Source organism: Thalassophryne amazonica, unplaced genomic scaffold (assembly GCF_902500255.1).
Source record: "Thalassophryne amazonica unplaced genomic scaffold, fThaAma1.1, whole genome shotgun sequence".
NCBI lineage: Eukaryota > Metazoa > Chordata > Actinopteri > Batrachoidiformes > Batrachoididae > Thalassophryne > Thalassophryne amazonica.
Window position 1 is genome coordinate 1 of NW_022986541.1, and position 22,885 is coordinate 22,885.

A 22,885-nucleotide genomic window follows, 5' to 3' on the forward strand; every position below is an offset into this window, starting at 1 on the left:
TTTCTTGCCTTTAATTTTGATTTTAAATTAATCTGTGTTGTTTGAATTGTGTGAAGCACCTTGGGGCGACTTTGTCATGAGTTGGTGCTATATAAATTAATAAACTGAAATTGAACTAAACTGTCAACATGACAGAAAAACTCTGCCTGTCTTACTGGATTAAAGGTGCAGTGTGTCATTTTTGAAGACGAGAGCAAATGTTATGTCCATCAAACATTAATGTGTTGTTAAACTTTTCAATATTATTTATTTTATTAACAGAAACATCCAAAAAAATAACTCTGATATTATAACACAAGTGTCATTTTTTGACTATTATTCTTGCTTTCAATGCATCTAAAACCAGTCAAAATGACTCAACGTGCGCCGCCTTGGGTGATAATTGCCAACAGCACCACTATAGTAAAAGTTTCTGGGGAGAAGCCTCCATTATAATCATTCAGAAGAACTGCGCTGTGTGCACTGACGCAATCACTCGCACTCACTCGCAGTGTTTTTTAACTGTTTGTGCAATGTTCTTATACATGGCTCATTATTCGAATAATAACTGAAATTTATCACAAATCCATACATGACTGATTATTCATGGTTTTATTATTAGGTGGGGCGAGGGCTTAACTGACAGCCGTATTGTCCAGTGGGACGTCCTCCTTTGTCCACCAGCAGGTTGGGACACTGGTACACTTTGATTTATGAGGCCATGATGGGCTGCTGCCTTCTTACATAAGTAATCTGATTCTTGCGTTCAAACGATCATTTCTTGCTCTCTGTTCCGTTTGCCCCCACAGAACTGGGAAAAGGGCCTTTGGTTGCTCGGCTCCGTCTACGTGGAACATGTTGCAAAAAGACTGGGAATGACCTGAATTTAGTTCATTGAGCACTTCTAAGTCCAGACTGACAGCACTTGAGACGAGCTGTTTAAATTGTAACTTTTTCATAAATTGTATGTTATTTTAGTTGTGTGAAATTAATTGTAACTGTTCTGTAACTCTTGCTGTCTCTTGGCCAGGACTCACTTACAAAAGGTTTATAATGTCAGTGGAACTTTTGTGGTTAAATAAATCTTAAATAAATAAAAATATAGTAAATAAAAGCGGTAGAGCATAATAACAGAAGCCATACCGAGGAAGCGAGGATTTCTGTCCACCACCTCACTCATCTCGCCCACCAGTTCAATGCTGGTGTAACGAACAGCCATGTGGACATTCTGAGGAAGCAGCACCACCTGTTCCAAGACCTCCGTCAGGGTGGGATTATTCACCCTGTTCACCATCAGACAAAAAAGAAAACAGAGAGATAAATAATCCCACAGTTACACCCTAACAAAACGACAGTCACACGTCATTACACTGTAAAAATCATAATAATCCAACAGTTACACCCTAACAAAACGACAGTCACGTCATTACACTGTAAAAATCATAAAAAATAATCCAACAGTTACATCATAACAAAACGACAGTCACACGTCATTACACTGTAAAAATCATAATAATCCAACAGTTACACCCTAACAAAACGACAGTCACATGTCATTACACTGTAAAAATCATAAAACATAATCCAACAGTTAAACCCTAACAAAACGACAGTCACATGTCATTACACTGTAAAAATCATAAAACATAATCCAACAGTTAAACCCTAACAAAACGACAGTCACACGTCATTACACTGTAAACATCATAAAAAAATAATCCAACAGTTACACCCTAACAAAACGACAGTCACACGTCATTACACTGTAAAAATCATAATAATCCAACAGTTACACCCTAACAAAACGACAGTCACATGTCATTACACTGTAAACATCATAAAAAAATAATCCAACAGTTACACCCTAACAAAACGACAGTCACACGTCATTACACTGTAAAAATCATAATAATCCAACAGTTACACCCTAACAAAACGACAGTCACGTCATTACACTGTAAAAATCATAAAAAATAATCCAACAGTTACACCCTAACAAAACGACAGTCACACGTCATTACACTGTAAAAATCATAAAAAATAATCCAACAGTTAAACCCTAACAAAACGACAGTCACACGTCATTACACTGTAAACATCATAAAAAAATAATCCAACAGTTACACCCTAACAAAACGACAGTCACACGTCATTACACTGTAAACATCATAAAAAAATAATCCAACAGTTACACCCTAACAAAACGACAGTCACACGTCATTACACTGTAAAAATCATAAAAAATAATCCAACAGTTAAACCCTAACAAAACGACAGTCACACGTCATTACACTGTAAAAATCATAAAAAATAATCCAACAGTTAAACCCTAACAAAACGACAGTCACACGTCATTACACTGTAAACATCATAAAAAAATAATCCAACAGTTACACCCTAACAAAACGACAGTCACACGTCATTACACTGTAAAAATCATAAAAAATAATCCAACAGTTAAACCCTAACAAAACGACAGTCACACGTCATTACACTGTAAACATCATAAAAAAATAATCCAACAGTTACACCCTAACAAAACGACAGTCACACGTCATTACACTGTAAACATCATAAAAAAATAATCCAACAGTTACACCCTAACAAAACGACAGTCACACGTCATTACACTGTAAAAATCATAAAAAATAATCCAACAGTTAAACCCTAACAAAACGACAGTCACACGTCATTACACTGTAAAAATCATAATAATCCAACAGTTACACCCTAACAAAACGACAGTCACGTCATTACACTGTAAAAATCATAAAAAATAATCCAACAGTTACATCATAACAAAACGACAGTCACACGTCATTACACTGTAAAAATCATAATAATCCAACAGTTACACCCTAACAAAACGACAGTCACATGTCATTACACTGTAAAAATCATAAAACATAATCCAACAGTTAAACCCTAACAAAACGACAGTCACACGTCATTACACTGTAAACATCATAAAAAAATAATCCAACAGTTACACCCTAACAAAACGACAGTCACACGTCATTACACTGTAAACATCATAAAAAAATAATCCAACAGTTACACCCTAACAAAACGACAGTCACACGTCATTACACTGTAAACATCATAAAAAAATAATCCAACAGTTACACCCTAACAAAACGACAGTCACACGTCATTACACTGTAAAAATCATAAAAAATAATCCAACAGTTAAACCCTAACAAAACGACAGTCACACGTCATTACACTGTAAACATCATAAAAAATAATCCAACAGTTAAACCCTAACAAAACGACAGTCACACGTCATTACACTGTAAACATCATAAAAAAATAATCCAACAGTTACACCCTAACAAAACGATAGTCACACGTCATTACACTGTAAACATCATAAAAAAATAATCCAACAGTTACACCCTAACAAAACGACAGTCACACGTCATTACACTGTAAACATCATAAAAAAATAATCCAACAGTTACACCCTAACAAAACGACAGTCACACGTCATTACACTGTAAAAATCATAAAAAATAATCCAACAGTTAAACCCTAACAAAACGACAGTCACACGTCATTACACTGTAAAAATCATAATAATCCAACAGTTACACCCTAACAAAACGACAGTCACGTCATTACACTGTAAAAATCATAAAAAATAATCCAACAGTTACATCATAACAAAACGACAGTCACACGTCATTACACTGTAAAAATCATAATAATCCAACAGTTACACCCTAACAAAACGACAGTCACATGTCATTACACTGTAAAAATCATAAAACATAATCCAACAGTTACACCCTAACAAAACGACAGTCACATGTCATTACACTGTAAAAATCATAAAACATAATCCAACAGTTAAACCCTAACAAAACGACAGTCACACGTCATTACACTGTAAACATCATAAAAAAATAATCCAACAGTTACACCCTAACAAAACGACAGTCACACGTCATTACACTGTAAACATCATAAAAAAATAATCCAACAGTTAAACCCTAACAAAACGACAGTCACACGTCATTACACTGTAAACATCATAATAAATAATCCAACAGTTACACCCTAACAAAACGACAGTCACACGTCATTACACTGTAAACATCATAATAAATAATCCAACAGTTACACCCTAACAAAACAGTCACACGTCATTACACTGTAAACATCATAAAAAAATAATCCAACAGTTACACCCTAACAAAGCGACAGTCACACGTCATTACACTGTAAACATCATAAAAAAATAATCCAACAGTTACACCCTAACAAAGCGACAGTCACACGTCATTACACTGTAAAAATTATAATAAATAATCCAACAGTTAAACCCTAACAAAACGACAGTCACACGTCATTACACTGTAAACATCATAATAAATAATCCAACAGTTACACCTTAACAAAGCGACAGTCACACATCATTACACTGTAAAAATCCTAATAAATAATCCAACAGTTACACCCTAACAAAACGACAGTCACACGTCATTACACTGTAAAAATCATAATAAATAATCCAACAGTTACACCCTAACAAAACGACAGTCACACGTCATTACACTGTAAACATCATAAAAAAATAATCCAACAGTTACACCCTAACAAAACGACAGTCACACGTCATTACACTGTAAACATCATAAAAAAATAATCCAACAGTTACACCCTAACAAAACGACAGTCACACGTCATTACACTGTAAAAATCATAATAATCCAACAGTTACACCCTAACAAAACGACAGTCACACGTCATTACACTGTAAAAATCATAATAAATAATCCAACAGTTACACCCTAACAAAACGACAGTCACACGTCATTACACTGTAAAAATCATAATAAATAATCCAACAGTTACACCCTAACAAAACGACAGTCACACGTCATTACACTGTAAACATCATAAAAAAATAATCCAACAGTTATACCCTAACAAAACGACAGTCACATGTCATTACACTGTAAACATCATAAAAAAATAATCCAACAGTTACACCCTAACAAAACGACAGTCACACGTCATTACACTGTAAAAATCATAATAATCCAACAGTTACACCCTAACAAAACGACAGTCACATGTCATTACACTGTAAAAATCATAAAAAATAATCCAACAGTTATACCCTAACAAAACGACAGTCACACGTCATTACACTGTAAACATCATAAAAAAATAATCCAACAGTTACACCCTAACAAAACGACAGTCACACGTCATTACACTGTAAAAATCATAATAAATAATCCAACAGTTACACCCTAACAAAACGACAGTCACACGTCATTACACTGTAAACATCATAAAAAAATAATCCAACAGTTATACCCTAACAAAACGACAGTCACACGTCATTACACTGTAAACATCATAAAAAAATAATCCAACAGTTACACCCTAACAAAGCGACAGTCACACGTCATTACACTGTAAAAATGATAATAAATAATCCAACAGTTAAACCCTAACAAAACGACAGTCACACGTCATTACACTGTAAACATCAGAATAAATAATCCAACAGTTACACCTTAACAAAGCGACAGTCACACGTCATTACACTGTAAAAATCATAATAAATAATCCAACAGTTACACCCTAACAAAACGACAGTCACACGTCATTACACTGTAAACATCATAATAAATAATCCAACAGTTACACCCTAACAAAACGACAGTCACACGTCATTACACTGTAAACATCATAAAAAAATAATCCAACAGTTACACCCTAACAAAGCGACAGTCACACGTCATTACACTGTAAAAATCATAATAAATAATCCAACAATTACACCCAAACAAAACAGTCACACGTCATTACACTGTAAACATCATAAAAAAATAATCCAACAGTTACACCCTAACAAAACGACAGTCACACGTCATTACACTGTAAAAATCATAATAATCCAACAGTTACACCCTAACAAAACGACAGTCACACGTCATTACACTGTAAAAATCATAATAATCCAACAGTTACACCCTAACAAAACGACAGTCACACGTCATTACACTGTAAACATCATAAAAAAATAATCCAACAGTTACACCCTAACAAAACGACAGTCACACGTCATTACACTGTAAAAATCATAATAAATAATCCAACAGTTACACCCTAACAAAACGACAGTCACACGTCATTACACTGTAAACATCATAAAAAAATAATCCAACAGTTATACCCTAACAAAACGACAGTCACACGTCATTACACTGTAAACATCATAAAAAAATAATCAAACAGTTACACCCAAACAAAACAGTCACACGTCATTACACTGTAAACATCATAAAAAAATAATCCAACAGTTATACCCTAACAAAACGACAGTCACACGTCATTACACTGTAAACATCATAAAAAAATAATCAAACAGTTACACCCAAACAAAACAGTCACACGTCATTACACTGTAAACATCATAAAAAAATAATCCAACAGTTACACCCTAACAAAACGACAGTCACACGTCATTACACTGTAAAAATCATAATAAATAATCCAACAGTTACACCCTAACAAAACGACAGTCACACGTCATTACACTGTAAAAATCATAATGAATAATCCAACAGTTACACCCTAACAAAACGACAGTCACACGTCATTACACTGTAAACATCATAAAAAAATAATCCAACAGTTATACCCTAACAAAACGACAGTCACACGTCATTACACTGTAAACATCATAAAAAAATAATCCAACAGTTACACCCAAACAAAACAGTCACACGTCATTACACTGTAAAAATCATAAAAATAATCCAACAGTTAAACCCTAACAAAACGACAGTCACACGTCATAATAAATAATCCAACAGTTACACCCTAACAAAACGACAGTCACACGTCATTACACTGTAAACATCATAAAAAAATAATCCAACAGTTACACCCAAACAAAACAGTCACACGTCATTACACTGTAAAAATCATAAAAATAATCCAACAGTTAAACCCTAACAGTCACACATCATTACACTGTAAAAATCATAAAAAATAATCCAACAGTTAAACCCTAACAAAACGACAGTCACACGTCATTACACTGTAAAAATGATAAAAAAAATAATCCCACAGTTAAACCCTAACAAAACGACAGTCACACGTCATTACACTGTAAACATCATAATAAATAATCCAACAGTTAAACCCTAACAAAACGACAGTCACACGTCATTACACTGTAAACATCATAATAAATAATCCAACAGTTAAACCCTAACAAAACGACAGTCACACGTCATTACACTGTAAACATCATAATAAATAATCCAACAGTTAAACCCTAACAAAACGACAGTCACACGTCATTACACTGTAAACATCATAAAAAATAATCCAACAGTTACACCCTAACAAAACGACAGTCACACGTCATTACACTGTAAAAATCATAAAAAAATAATCCAACAGTTACACCCTAACAAAACGACAGTCACACGTCATTACACTGTAAACATCATAAAAAATAATCCAACAGTTACACCCAAAGCAGCAGTTATGTCATTACGCTGTAAAAATCATAAAAAATAATCCAACAGTTACATCCTAACAAAACAGTCACACATCATTACACTGTAAAAATCATAAAAATAATCCAACAGTTACACCTAAACAAAGCAGCAGTCACACATTACACTGTAAACATAAAAAATAATACAACAGTTACACCCTAACAAAACGAGTCACATGTCATTACACTGTAAACATCATAAAAAATAATCCCACAGTTAAACCCTAACAAAACGACAGTCACACGTCATTACACTGTAAAAATCATAATAAATAATCCAACAGTTAAACCCTAACAAAACAACAGTCACACGTCATTACACTGTAAACATCATAAAAAATAATCCAACCGTTACACCCTAACAAAGCAGCAGTTACGTCATTACACTGTAAAAATCCTTAAAAAAATAATCCAACAGTTACACCCAAACAAAACAGTCACATATCATTACACTGTAAAAATCATAAAAATAATCTCACAGTTACACCCAAACAAAACGACAGTCACACGTCATAGTAAATAATCCAACAGTTACACCCTAACAAAACGACAGTCACACGTCATAGTAAATAATCCAACAGTTACACCCTAACAAAACGACAGTCACACGTCATTACACTGTAAACATCATAAAAAAATAATCCAACAGTTACACCCAAACAAAACAGTCACACATCATTACACTGTAAAAATCATAAAAATAATCCAACAGTTAAACCCTAACAGTCACACATCATTACACTGTAAAAATCATAAAAAATAATCCAACAGTTACACCCTAACAAAACGACAGTCACACGTCATTACACTGTAAAAATCATAAAAAATAATCCAACAGTTAAACCCTAACAAAACGACAGTCACACGTCATTACACTAAAAATGATAAAAAATAATCCCACAGTTAAACCCTAACAAAACGACAGTCACACGTCATTACACTGTAAAAATCATAATAAATAATCCAACAGTTAAACCCTAACAAAACAACAGTCACACATCATTACACTGTAAACATCATAAAAAATAATCCAACAGTTACACCATAACAAAACGACAGTCACACGTCATTACACTGTAAACATCATAATAAATAATCCAACAGTTACACCCTAACAAAACGACAGTCACACGTCATTACACTGTAAAAATCATAAAAAATAATCCAACAGTTACACCCTAACAAAACCACAGTCACACGCCATTACACTGTAAACATCATAAAAAAATAATCCAACAGTTACACCCTAACAAAACGACAGTCACACGTCATTACACTGTAAACATCATAAAAAATAATCCAACAGTTACACCCTAACAAAACGACAGTCACACGTCATTACACTGTAAATATCATAAAAAATAATCCAAGTTACACCCAAAGCAGCAGTTATGTCATTACACTGTAAAAATCATAAAAATAATCCCACAGTTAAACCCTAACAAAATGACAGTCACATGTCATTACACTGTAAACATCATAAAAAATAATCCAACAGTTACACCCAAACAAAACAGTCACACATCATTACACTGTAAAAATCATAAAAATAATCCAACAGTTACACCCTAACAAAACGACAGTCACATGTCATTACACTGTAAACATCATAAAAAATAATCCAACAGTTACACCTAAACAAAGCAGCAGTCACACATTACACTGTAAACATAAAAAATAATACAACAGTTACACCCTAACAAAACGACAGTCACATGTCATTACACTGTAGACATCATAAAAAATAATCCAACAGTTAAACCCTAACAAAACGACAGTCACACGTCATTACACTGTAAACATCATAAAAAATAATTCAACCGTTACACCCTAACAAAGCAGCAGTTACGTCATTACACTGTAAAAATCCTTAAAAAAATAATCCAACAGTTACACCCAAACAAAACAACAGTCACATATCATTACACTGTAAAAATCATAAAAAATAATCTCACAGTTACACCCAAACAAAACAACAGTCACGTCATTACACTGTAAAAATCATAAAAAAATAATCCAACTGTTACACACAAACAAAACAGTCACACGTCATTACACTGTAAAAATCATAAAAATAATCCAACAGTTAAACCCTAACAGTCACACATCATTACACTGTAAAAATCATAAAAAATAATCCAACAGTTACACCCTAACAAAACGACAGTCACGTGTCATTACACTGTAAAAATCATAAAAAATAATCCAACAGTTACACGCAAACAAAACAACAGTCACGCATCATTACACTGTAAAAGTCTCAACAACAATCCAACAGTCAAACCTGAACATTGACAGTCACGCGTCGTTACCCTGTAAAACCTCAGCTTGAGACTCCGGTGAGGGCGGTCGCATCTCCTCCTCTCTCCTCTGCCTCTGTGCTTTTCTATCTCCACTCCAACCTTCAAAAGTCCCAACTTCACCAAACTGTGAATTCTTCAAACTATATTAGGATTAACCATGCAATTGATCAGCTGGTCTCTAAATGCTATTAACACCATTTTTTCAACAAGGAAATCAGGGCTGGGAGACCCTGCATGCCCAGATGGAACCTACCCTGCGTGCTATGTTATTGTGGGAGGGCTGGTGCTTATTGGTTTATGTGCTGCCCTGACCTACCAGAGAACTGGTAACACAGCTGCTACCAGAACCACGACCCCTCACCTGTCCGTCATGATTAATGAGTTGGGCAAGGTGATACAGTCTCAGACTGCGTTAACCCTTGAACTCAGACATAAGTTGGATAACATGTTGGAGCAAATGTATGCCTTGCAATGGAAGATGGCGGAGACCAGGGAATACTCAAATTGGATTTGGTCGGTCAGAGGAGTTTCAAATGTGTTTCTCTGCTCATCACTAAACATGGCAGGCTTATCGGCCTATGAAGGTCAAATCGGCCTGCTGTTTTCCTCCAGAAGAATTTCTACGGCCTTGGTGAACCATTCGGCTACCCTCTTATCTTCTGCCTCCCCTACAGTCTGATGTTGTCAAGGCAACTCCAGACATTGTGCGCACACTGACAGAAACTGATACAAACTCATCTGACTGATACAAACTCATCTCATCTGAACACGACGCACACCCCTTCTCTCAGCCCTCCCACCCCTACAAGCCCACCCCTTGCCTGTGCCCTGCCGCTCCACCCGAGCTCGCAGCTGCGCGGGACACTGCTGCAGCCTCCCCACACACACATTTCCTCAATTTGGATAATGAACTGTCTTAAAGTTTAGCGTACATAAACAATCAAATCTGTATGTATGGCTGTTTTAATTCTGATGTGTGCCATTATTATGTTCAACTTGTAATAACTGCGGATTAATCGTATTTTTGTCTCAGCTGATTGGGTATGAAGAAATTTTGTTGCACTTGTAATGACAATATATCTATCTATCTAGCTATCGAAAAGTCTCAAAAATAATCCAACAGTGAAACCCAAACAAAACAACCATGCGTCGTTACACTGTAGAAAACTCAAGAATAATCCAACAGTTAAACCCAAATAACAGTCGCGCATCGTTACACTGCAAGTCTCACTAAGTAACAAATTTTCACTTTTGTCTTGTTCCTGGGTTAAAACCATTATTTCCCATTTCTTCACAACCAATCAAAAGAGAAAAGAGAGGTCTTGACCTCCAAACTTTGGTTTTGTGGTCAGGACAATGAAACTGCAAATTAACCAGTTTTCACATTCACTGAGTGGTCACTACTGATTTCTGGAAAAGTTAAATCCATTTGTCAGAGTTGTGGTCATCATATTTTCTTTTTGTGATCATGTCAAAAGTGTTCAAACATCATTTTAAACATAATACAATGATGACAAAGCAATTATATTCTTGAAATCCTTCCTCATTTGTACAGATTGAGCAAGAACTTTCAAGAACAGGAGAGTAATTTACTGAGGTTTGAAGAATCTCCTTTGTTCATGAATATTTCACTCTTTAATCAAAGAATGACAGCATCCAGCAAAATGTGTGAAGCTTACAGAGCTTTTTGGAATGCCAGTTGGAGACCAAGATAAGAACTGGGCACCTCACTTAGCTTGTGAATATTGCAAGAAAACACTCGAAGGTGAGAAAGTTATGTTTTGTTGAAAAAGCCAAAATCTTGTATTGCAAATATTGAATGGTCAGTCATTAAACAAATATTTTCACTCTTTTTGCAGGATGGTACAGAGGGGAAAAGAGAGCAATGAACTTTGCTGTTCCAAGAATATGGCGTGAACCCACTGACCACTCAACCAACTGTCACTTCTGCATGGTGGATCCTTCCAAACGCCGAAGTGGGAAGAATGCACCTGCTATTCCATATCCTGACATTCCATCTATCATTGGACCAGTACAACATAGTGCTGAGCTTCCTGTACCTTAACCTTCAGAAAGAAAACATCCATCAGAAGAAGAAAGCACTGAATCAGAGGATGGGGAGAACAATACAGATACAGTTTGTGAGAGGAATCCTTACTTCCCAAGTCAAGGAGATCTGAATGACCTCATCAGAGATCTTTGTTTGACAAAGTCAAATGCTGAGCTTTTGATCTCAAGGCTGAAGGAGTGGGACTTGTTGGATGAAAGTGTGCAAGTAACAAGCCAAAGAAAATGTCACCAACTTTTCTCTAGCTTCTTTGCCAAGGAAGAAAGTTTGTGGTGTTGTTGTGACATTTCAGGACTGTTCAATGCAACTGGAACTGCATGTAATCCAAATGAGTGGAGACTCTTCATTGATAGAGAAGCCTGAAGGCTGTGCTGCTGCACAATGGGAACAAGTATCCATCACTTCCTTTGGATCATTCAGGGCATCTCAAGGAGGATTACAACACTGTCAAATATCTGCTGGAAGCTTTGAACTATGATGAGTATGGATGGGAGGTCATTGGGGACTTCAAAATGGTTGCATTTCTGATGGGACTCCATGGAGGTCACCAAGTTTCCCTGTTTTCTGTGCCTTTGGGACAGTAGACAGGGCAGCACATTATCACTGGAGGCAATGGCCTGAAAGGACTGAATTCTCAGTTGGAAGCCGTAACATTAAATATGAGCCTTTGGTGGATCCTCACAAGGTTTGGTTCCGTCCTCTGCACATCAAACTGGGCCTCATGAAACCATTTGTTTCAGCGATTGACAAAGAGTCTGCAGCATTCAAGTATCTTCAAGACTTTTTCCCAAAGCTGTCAGAGGCAAAAGTGAAAGCTGGAGTTTTAATTGGACCACAAGTCAAGATCATCATAGAGTGCCCTGAGTTTCCAAAGAAACTGACAGCAAAGGAACAGGAGGCATGGAAATGTTTTGTTGATGTTGTCCATGGGTTTCTGGGCAACCACAAGGCTGACAATTATGTGGAACTGGCTGAGACTTTGGTGAGAAACTATGGCCAAATGGGTTGTAGGATGTCACTGAAGGTCCACATTCTGGATGATCATCTTGACAACTTGAAGGACAACATGGGGGCATATCAGAAGAACATGGGGAGCACTTCCACCAAGACATAAAGGACTTTGAACACAGACATCAGGGATCTTATATTGACAACATAAACTAAATATAGACAATATTTGGGGTCTGATCAGGGAAAGTGATTCGTTGCACATTCGCAAATCAAGGAAAACTGTTCATTGTTAACTTTGTAAAATTGTTTTCAAATGTTTGAAAATAAACCTTGCTGCAGTTAAGTTCCGTATTTTAGTTTTATTGTGAAAAACTCAGAAAATTGTCAAAAAATAGCTGTTTTGAGGAGATAAAATTGCTGGACAGCCCCCAAAAAACAAAGTTTGGCATGAAAAATCCGCTTTTTCTATTGTTTTCCAATAAATGTAGTTGGAAAAAGACACTTATTTGCCAGGAACAAAAATCGTGTTACACAGTTAAACCCAAACAAAGCAGCAGTCAATAATCAGGACACTGTAAGTCTCAATAATAATCCTACAGCTTAACCCAAACAAAGCAGCAGTCAATCATCATTACACTGCAAAAGTGACAATAATCCAACAGTTAAACCCAAACAAAGCAGCAGTCAATAATCAGGACACTGTAAATCTCAATAATAATCCAACAATTTAACCCAAACAAAGCAGCAGTCAATCATCATTACACTGCAAAAGTGACAATAATCCAACAGTTAAACCCAAACAACGCAGCAGTCAATCATCATTACACTGTAAGTCTCAATAATAATCCAACAGTTTAACCCAAACAAAGCAGCAGTCAATCATCATTACACTGCAAAAGTGACAATAATCCAACAGTTAAACCCAAACAACGCAGCAGTCAATCATCATTACACTGTAAGTCTCAATAATAATCCAACAGTTTAACCCAAACAAAGCAGCAGTCAATCATCATTACACTGCAAAAGTGACAATAATCCAACAGTTAAACCCAAACAAAGCAGGAGTCAATAATCAGGACACTGTAACTCTCAATAATAATCCAACAGTTAAACCCAAATAAAGCAGCAGTCAATAATCAGGACACTGTAAATCTCAATAATAATCCAACAGTTAAACCCAAACAAAGCAGCAGTCACACGTCATTACACTGCAAAGTCACAACAATAATCCAACAGTTAAACCCAAACAATGCGACCGTCATGTGTCGTTACACCGTAAAAGTCAAAACAATCCAACAGTTTACCCCAAACAAAGCAGCAGTCACACATCCTTACAGTGCAAAAGTCACAACAATAATCCAACAGTTAAACCCAAACAAAGCAGCAGTCAATCATCAGGACACTGTAAGTCTCAATAATAATCCAACAGTTAAACCCAAACAAAGCAGGAGTCAATAATCAGGACACTGTAAGTCTCAATAATAATCCAACAGTTAAACCCAAACAAAGCAGCAGTCAATAATCAGGACACTGTAAGTCTCAATAATAATCCAACAGTTAAACCCAAACAAAGCAGGAGTCAATAATCAGGACACTGTAAGTCTCAATAATAATCCAACAGTTAAACCCAAACAAAGCAGCAGTCAATAATCAGGACACTGTAAGTCTCAATAATAATCCAACAGTTAAACCCAAACAAAGCAGGAGTCAATAATCAGGACACTGTAAGTCTCAATAATAATCCAACAATTAAACCCAAACCAAGCAGGAGTCAATCATCATTACACTGCAAAAGTGACAATAATCCAACAGTTAAACCCAAACAAAGCAGAAGTCAATCATCAGGACACTGTAAGTCTCAATAATAATCCAACAGTTAAACCCAAATAAAGCAGCAGTCAATAATCAGGACACTAAGTCTCAATATTAATCCAACAGTTAAACCCAAACAAAGCAGCAGTCAATTATCATTACACTGCAAAAGTGACAATAATCCAACAGTTAAACCCAAACACAGCAGCTGTCAATCATCAGGACACTGTAAGTCTCAATAATAATCCAACAGTTAAACCCAAACAATGCGACCGTTGTGTCGTTACACCGTAAAACTCAAAACAACAATCCAACAGTTTAACCCAACCAAAGCAGCAGTCGCGCGTCATTACACCGTAAAAGTCAAAACAATAATCCAACAGTTAAACCCAAACAAAGCAGCAGTCAATCATCAGGACACTGTAAAGTCAGAACAATAAGCCAACGGTCAAACCCAAACAAAGCAGCAGTCACACGTCATTACAGTGCAAAAGTGACAACAATAATCCAACAGTTAAACCCAACCATAGCAGCAGTCAATCATCAGGACACTGTAAAGTCAGAACAATAATCCAACGGTCAAACCCAAACAAAGCAGCAGTCACACGTCATTACAGTGCAAAAGTGACAACAATAATCCAACAGTTAAACCCAACCATAGCAGCAGTCAATCATCAGGACACTGTAAAGTCAGAACAATAATCCAACGGTCAAACCCAAACAAAGCAGCAGTCACACGTCATTACAGTGCAAAAGTGACAACAATAATCCAACAGTTAAACCCAACCATAGCAGCAGTCAAACATCAGGACACTGTAAAGTCAGAACAATAATCCAACAGTCAAACCCAAACAAAGCATGCAGTCACGCATCATTACACTGAAAAAGTCTCAACAATAACCCAACAGTCAAACCCAAACAAAACAACAATCGTGTCGTTGCACTGTAAAAAAAACTCAACAATAAGCCAGCAGTTAACCCCAAATGACGGTCACGCATTGTTACACTGTAAGTCTCAATAATAATCCAACAGTTAAACCCAAACAATGCGACCGTCATGTATCGTTACACTGCAAAACTCAAAACAACAATCCAACAGTTTAACCCAACCAAAGCAGCAGTCACACGTCATTACACTGCAAAAGTCAAAACAATAATCCAACAGTTAAACCCAAACAAAGCAGCAGTCACACATCCTTACAGTGCAAAAGTCACAACAATAATCCAACAGTTAAACCCAAATAAAGCAGCAGTCAATAATCAGGACACTAAGTCTCAATATTAATCCAACAGTTAAACGCAAACAAAGCAGCAGTCAATCATCAGGACACTGCAAAAGTCACAACAATAATCCAACAGTTAAACCCAAACAAACCAGCAGTCACACGTCATTACAGTGCAAAAGTCACAACAATAATCCAACAGTTAAACCCAAACAAACCAGCAGTCACACGTCATTACACTGTAAACGGCTCAATAATAATCCAACAGTTAAACCCAAACAAAGCAGCAGTCAATCATCAGGAGACTGTAAGTCTCAATAATAATCCAACAGTTAAACCCAAACAAAGCAGCAGGCAATCATCAGGAGACTGTAAGTCTCAATAATAATCCAACAGTTAAACCCAAACAAAGCAGCAGTCAATCATCAGGAGACTGTAAGTCTCAATAATAATCCAACAGTTAAACCCAAACAAAGCAGCAGTCAATCATCAGGACACTGTAAATCTCAATAATAATCCAACAGTTAAACCCAAACAAAGCAGCAGTCAATCATCAGGACACAGTAAGTCTCAATAATAATCCAACAGTTAAACCCAAACAAAGCAGCAGTCACACGTCATTACACTGCAAAAGTCACAACAATAATCCAACAGTTAAACCCAAACAAAGCAGCAGACACACGTCATTACACTGCAAAAGTCTCAATAAAAATCCAACAGTTAAACCCAAACAATGCGACCGTCATGTGTCGTTACACCGCAAAACTCAAAACAACAATCCAACAGTTTAACCCAACCAAAGCAGCAGCCACACGTCATTACACCGTAAAAGTTAAAACAATAATCCAACAGTAAAACCCAAACAAAGCAGCAGTCACACATCCTTACAGTGCAAAAGTCACAACAATAATCCAACAGTTAAACCCAAACAAAGCAGGAGTCAATAATCAGGACACTGTAAGTCTCAATAATAATCCAACAGTTAAACCCAAACAAAGCAGCAGTCAATCATCAGGACACTGTAAGTCTCAATAATAATCCAACAGTTAAATCCAAACAAAGCAGCAGTCAATCATCATTACACTGCAAAAGTGACAATAATCCAACAGTTAAACCCAAACACAGCAGCAGTCAATTATCAGGACACTGTAAATCTCAATAATAATCCAACAGTTAAACCCAAACAAAGCAGCAGTCACACGTCATTACACTGCAAAGTCACAACAATAATCCAACAGTTAAACCCAAACAAAGCAGCAGTCACACATCCTTACAGTGCAAAAGTCACAACAATAATCCAACAGTTAAAACCAAATAAAGCAGCAGTCAATAATCAGGACACTGTAAATCTCATTAATAATCCAACAGTTAAACCCAAACAAAGCAGGAGTCAATAATCAGGACACTGTAAGTCTCAATAATAATCCAACAGTTAAACCCAAACAAAGCAGCAGTCAATAATCAGGACACTGTAAATCTCAATAATAATCCAACAGTTAAACCCAAACAAAGCAGGAGTCAATAATCAGGACACTAAGTCTCAATAATAATCCAACAATTAAACCCAAACAAAGCAGCAGTCAATAATCAGGACACTGTAAATCTCAATAATAATCCAACAGTTAAACCCAAACAAAGCAGCAGTCAATCATCATTACACTGCAAAAGTGACAATAATCCAACAGTTAAACCCAAACACAGCAGCAGTCAATCATCAGGACACTGTAAATCTCAATAATAATCCAACAGTTAAACCCAAACAAAGCAGCAGTCAATTATCAGGACACTGTAAGTCTCAATAATAATCCAACAGTTAAACCCAAACAAAGCAGCAGTCAATAATCAGGACACTGTAAGTCTCAATAATAATCCAACAGTTAAACCCAAACAAAGCAGCAGTCAATAATCAGGACACTGTAAGTCTCAATAATAATCCAACAGTTAAACCCAAACAATGCGACCGTCATGTGTCGTTACACCGCAAAACTCAAAACAACAATCCAACAGTTTAACCCAACCAAAGCAGCAGTCGCGCGTCATTACACCGTAAAAGTCAAAACAACAATCCAACAATTAAACCCAAACAAAGCAGCAGTCTCACATCCTTACAGTGCAAAAGTCACAACAATAATCCAGCAGTTAAACCCAAACAAAGCAGCAGTCGTGCGTCCTTACACCGCAAAAGTCAAAACAATAATCCAACAGTTAAACCCAAACAAAGCAGCAGTTGTGCGTCATTACACCGCAAAAGTCAAAACAATAATCCAACAGTTAAACCCAAACAAAGCAGCAGTCTCCGTCCTTACAGTGCAAAAGTCACAACAATAATCCAACAGTTAAACCCAAACAAAGCAGCAGTCACACGTCCTTACAGTGCAAAAGTCACAACAATAATCCAACAGTTAAACCCAAACAAAGCAGCAGTCACGCGTCCTTACAGTGCAAAAGTGACAACAATAATCCAACAGTTAAACCCAAACAAAGCAGCAGTCGCGCGTCATTACACCGCAAAAGTCACAACAATAATCCAACAGTTAAACCCAAACAAAGCAGCAGTCACACATCCTTACAGTGCAAAAGTCACAACAATAATCCAACAGTTAAAACCAAATAAAGCAGCAGTCGCGCGTCATTACACCGCAAAAGTCACAACAATAATCCAACAGTTAAACCCAAACAAAGCAGCAGTCGCGCGTCATTACACCGCAAAAGTCACAACAATAATCCAACAGTTAAACCCAAACAAAGCAGCAGTCACACGTCCTTACAGTGCAAAAGTCACAACAATAATCCAACAGTTAAACCCAAACAAAGCAGCAGTCGCGCGTCCTTACAGTGCAAAAGTCACAACAATAATCTAACAGTTAAACTCAAACAAAGCAGCAGTCACACGTCCTTACAGTGCAAAAGTCACAACAATAATCCAACAGTTAAACCCAAACAAAGCAGCAGTCACGCGTCCTTACAGTGCAAAAGTCACAACAATAATCTAACGGTTAAACCCAAACAAAGCAGCAGTCACACATCGTTACAGTGCAAAAGTCACAACAATAATCCAACAGTTAAACCCAAACAAAGCAGCAGTCGTGCGTCATTACACCGCAAAAGTCAAAACAATAATCCAACAGTTAAACCCAAACAAAGCAGCAGTCATGCGTCATTACACTGCAAAAGTCAAAACAATAATCCAACAGTTAAACCCAAACAAAGCAGTAGTCACGCGCCATTATACTGCAAGTCAAAACAATAATCCAACAGTTAAACCCAAACAAAGCAGTAGTCACGCGCCATTACACTGCAAGTCAAAACAATAATCCAACAGTTAAACCCAAACAAAGCAGCAGTCACGTGCCATTACACCGCAAAAGTCAAAACAATAATCCAACAGTTAAACCCAAACAAAGCAGTAGTCACGCGTCATTACACTGAAAAAGTCAAAACAATAATCCAACAGGTAAACCCAAACAAAGCAGTAGTCACGCGTCATTACACTGAAAAAGTCAAAACAATAATCCAACAGGTAAACCCAAACAAAGCAGCAGTCACACATCGTTGTTGCCACTGCAGCCATTTGAAATGTGGGTGTGTCTTTGACCTTCTTTAGTCTCTGCGGTCTTGCACACTGAAGCACCTGTGCCCTGGATCTTGTCCAGACAAACTGACCACATGGACTAAATGTGGTGTCTGATGTTCCCTCACAGTGTCAGTGATCCTCCTCAACTGAGTCTCACTAATTAACCGTTCATTTGACACAAAGTTATTCCAGAAGTTCCCAAGGATTCTCCACAGAGACCTGGTACCAAAGATATCCAGTCACCCCCTTTAGTATCTGGTGAGAGTCAGCTTCACAATGAAACAGTTAGACCGGAAGCACCAGGAAAGTAAGGAGTTGAAAAGATATCAGTATCACCAAACACCTCTGACCTTTGACCTCATGGCTCCATCAACCTGTTCAATCATTAGAGCATTAGCTAAAGCAGTACTTACGGATCAACGCTCTTAGCGATGGCAGCCATGATAAACAGAACAGCCTCTGTGACCTCCCAAGGTGGATTCTCTTCTTTAAGTGTGGAGTAGAGCTGAAAGAATTCAGGAAAACAACATAATGAGAAAAACATCCAGACAATGATCCATATCGACAGACAAACAAAGGATACCTGAGAGAAACATTCCATGGACCCAATGAGAAAAATCACATCCTTCACCAGGTCAGAGACCCTCATCCTGAACTCGCCAAAATCATCAGTGTCTTCAGGAATTCCCTCCTGTGGGAGGAGTCAACACCACATATCAACAGCAAAAAAAAATGACATGCAACATGTAAAATCAGCAAAGTAGAGTATGGGAAGGGTAGTGCATCAACATAACCAAATTACAGAAATACGTGATTAGATTATGTTGACGCATCACAAGAAGGGAGTAATGTGGCTATGCTTATTCAAAGCAGAGACTGCACTGATGAGCAAGCAAAACATTTCATCTGGGATCACGGAAATCGTGGGAAGGACGGGTGACAGAACCCGACGCAAACAGGTGGGACAGGTGACAGAACCCGACGCAAACAGGTGGGACGGGTGACAGAACGCACCGCGCACGAGAGGGACGGGTGACAGAATGCACCGCGCACGAGAGGGACGGGTGACAGAGCATGACATTTTGTACTGCTTTTGGCTCTAGCAAAATAAAGAAAATAAACAGTTGCACAGATGTTGTTGTGACAGTTTGACAAACATCTATGTGAATACTGTAACGCCTCCTTCCGTCTCTCTGTGCAAGCTTGGGCTAGCACTTTCTCTCACAGCCTGCTCTCCGTGCAGATATATATATATATATATATATCCAAATGAGTGTGACGTGAAAAGTTTGGGAGATGATGTGCAGAGTGCACAGCCAAAAATAAATAAATGAAAAAGGTGACCCAGACAGAAAGTTTGAAAATGACCGTCGAGACTAATCCACTGTGTCAGAACTCAGAACCAAGACAAAGCTGCAGGAGTCTGGTTACTTTCTTGTTGTTGCTCTGTCATTCTTACCGAGCTGCTATTAGGTCATAATAAATATTACATTACTCCAGCTCTTATATAAACTAGTCTCATCAGTATAGAGCTGAATTTAGTAATCTGTCAATGTGATACTCCATGGAGAAGGCTGGTTTTACAAAAGTACTGTTAAGGAAACTGTTAAGTACCAGAGAGACAAGCAGCACCACCAAGAGTATTCATGGCATTAAGGTCCTGCACTGACTTTATTTTGTATAAACTTTATATTGGACTGTGAAACCAGTTCAGCCCGGTGTCACAGACCGAACGGTCCCCTCCTAAAAATTGGTCCACCCTGCCTCCACTGCACATGCTTCATTTCAGACCTCAGCAGCTTGTCTGAAACAGTGTCACTTCACCCAAAACGATCAAATCAATCAATCAATCAATTTTTTTATATAGCGCCAAATCAAATGGATTCATGTGATTGTTAACCATCAGATGACAAAGTAAAACCTCTTAAATCATTTGACAGTCAGTTTTAAGCAGAAACAAGGTGATATTCTGTGATGCTTTGAAATGACTGACACGCAATGAACACATCAGCTAGCTGCTCGTGTAGTCGTGGCGCTCTGATCACTTCCTCCGTCTTTTATGATGACATAATGCTGAATTTATGTGGAACTGATTGTTGTAGAAAAGCTTCAGATATCTGTCACTGAGATAGATGATGACTGGAGGCAGTTTGAAGCAGAAACAAGGTGATAATCAGTGAACCGCGGCTAATGAACATGCACAGTGAAGGCAGGGTGGACCCATTTTTAGGGAGGGACCGTTCGGTCGGCGACACCAGGCCATTTTTTGTTTGTGAATAATGTCCAAGAATGAATACTCTGTAATAGTTTTTATTTTAAACAGAATATGATTTTTTTTAAAACTACTGAAATATAAATGACAAATTATTGAAATTTTATTTGGGTAAATCAGCTATACTAAAATACGAAATGGACGAAATGGAGCCAAATGGGACGAAATGGAGCCTAATTTTATTCACTTTATACATGCTTCCCTTAGGCAGTATTATTAGACGGTATTGCTTAAATTTTCATTGTTACGCAGATGATACCCAGCTTTATCTATCCATGAAGCCAGAGGACACACACCAATTAGCTAAACTGCAGGATTGTCTTACAGACATAAAGACATGGATGACCTCTAATTTCCTGCTTTTAAACTCAGATAAAACTGAAGTTATTGTACCTGGCCCCACAAATCTTAGAAACATGGTGTCTAACCAGATCCTTACTCTGGATGGCATTACCCTGACCTGTAGTAATACTGTGAGAAATCTTTGAGTCATTTTTGATCAGGATATGTCATTCAAAGCGCATATTAAACAAATATGTAGGACTGCTTTATTGCATTTACGCAATATCTCTAAAATTAGAAAGGTCTTGTCTCAGAGTGATGCTGAAAAACTAATTCATGCATTTATTTCCTCTAGGCTGGACTATTGTAATTCATTATTATCAGGTTGTCCTAAAAGTTCCCTAAAAAGCCTTCAGTTAATTCAAAATGCTGCAGCTAGAGTACTGACGGGGACTAGAAGGAGAGAGCATATCTCACCCATATTGGCCTCTCTTCATTGGCTTCCTGTTAATTCTAGAATAGAATTTAAAATTCTTCTTCTTACTTATAAGGTTTTGAATAATCAGGTCCCATCTTATCTTAGGGACCTCGTAGTACCATATCACCCCAATAGAGCGCTTCGCTCTCAGACTGCAGGCTTACTTGTAGTTCCTAGGGTTTGTAAGAGTAGAATGGGAGGCAGAGCCTTCAGCTTTCAGGCTCCTCTCCTGTGGAACAAGCTCCCAATTCAGATCAGGGAGACAGACACCCTCTCTACTTTTAAGATTAGGCTTAAAACTTTCCTTTTTGCTAAAGCTTATAGTTAGGGCTGGATCAGGTGACACTGAACCATCCCTTAGTTATGCTGCTATAGACGTAGACTGCTGGGGGGTTCCCATGATGCACTG

The 22,885-nt window shown here is 37.4% G+C and overlaps 1 protein-coding gene across 1 annotated transcript; it reads right to left on the bottom strand.

Annotated features, from left to right (window-relative positions):
• Positions 1 to 1,122: 1,122 nt before the first annotated feature.
• Positions 1,123 to 20,157, bottom strand: LOC117506282 (transportin-3-like; the record flags this gene model as incomplete). The annotated part of the gene is made up of 3 exons (XM_034165772.1): positions 20,028 to 20,157; positions 19,858 to 19,949; positions 1,123 to 1,262 (listed from the first exon to the last, which is right to left on the bottom strand). Coding segments are annotated over exons 1-3 (298 nt in total), but the record flags the coding sequence as incomplete, so codon positions are not given.
• Positions 20,158 to 22,885: the final 2,728 nt, after the last annotated feature.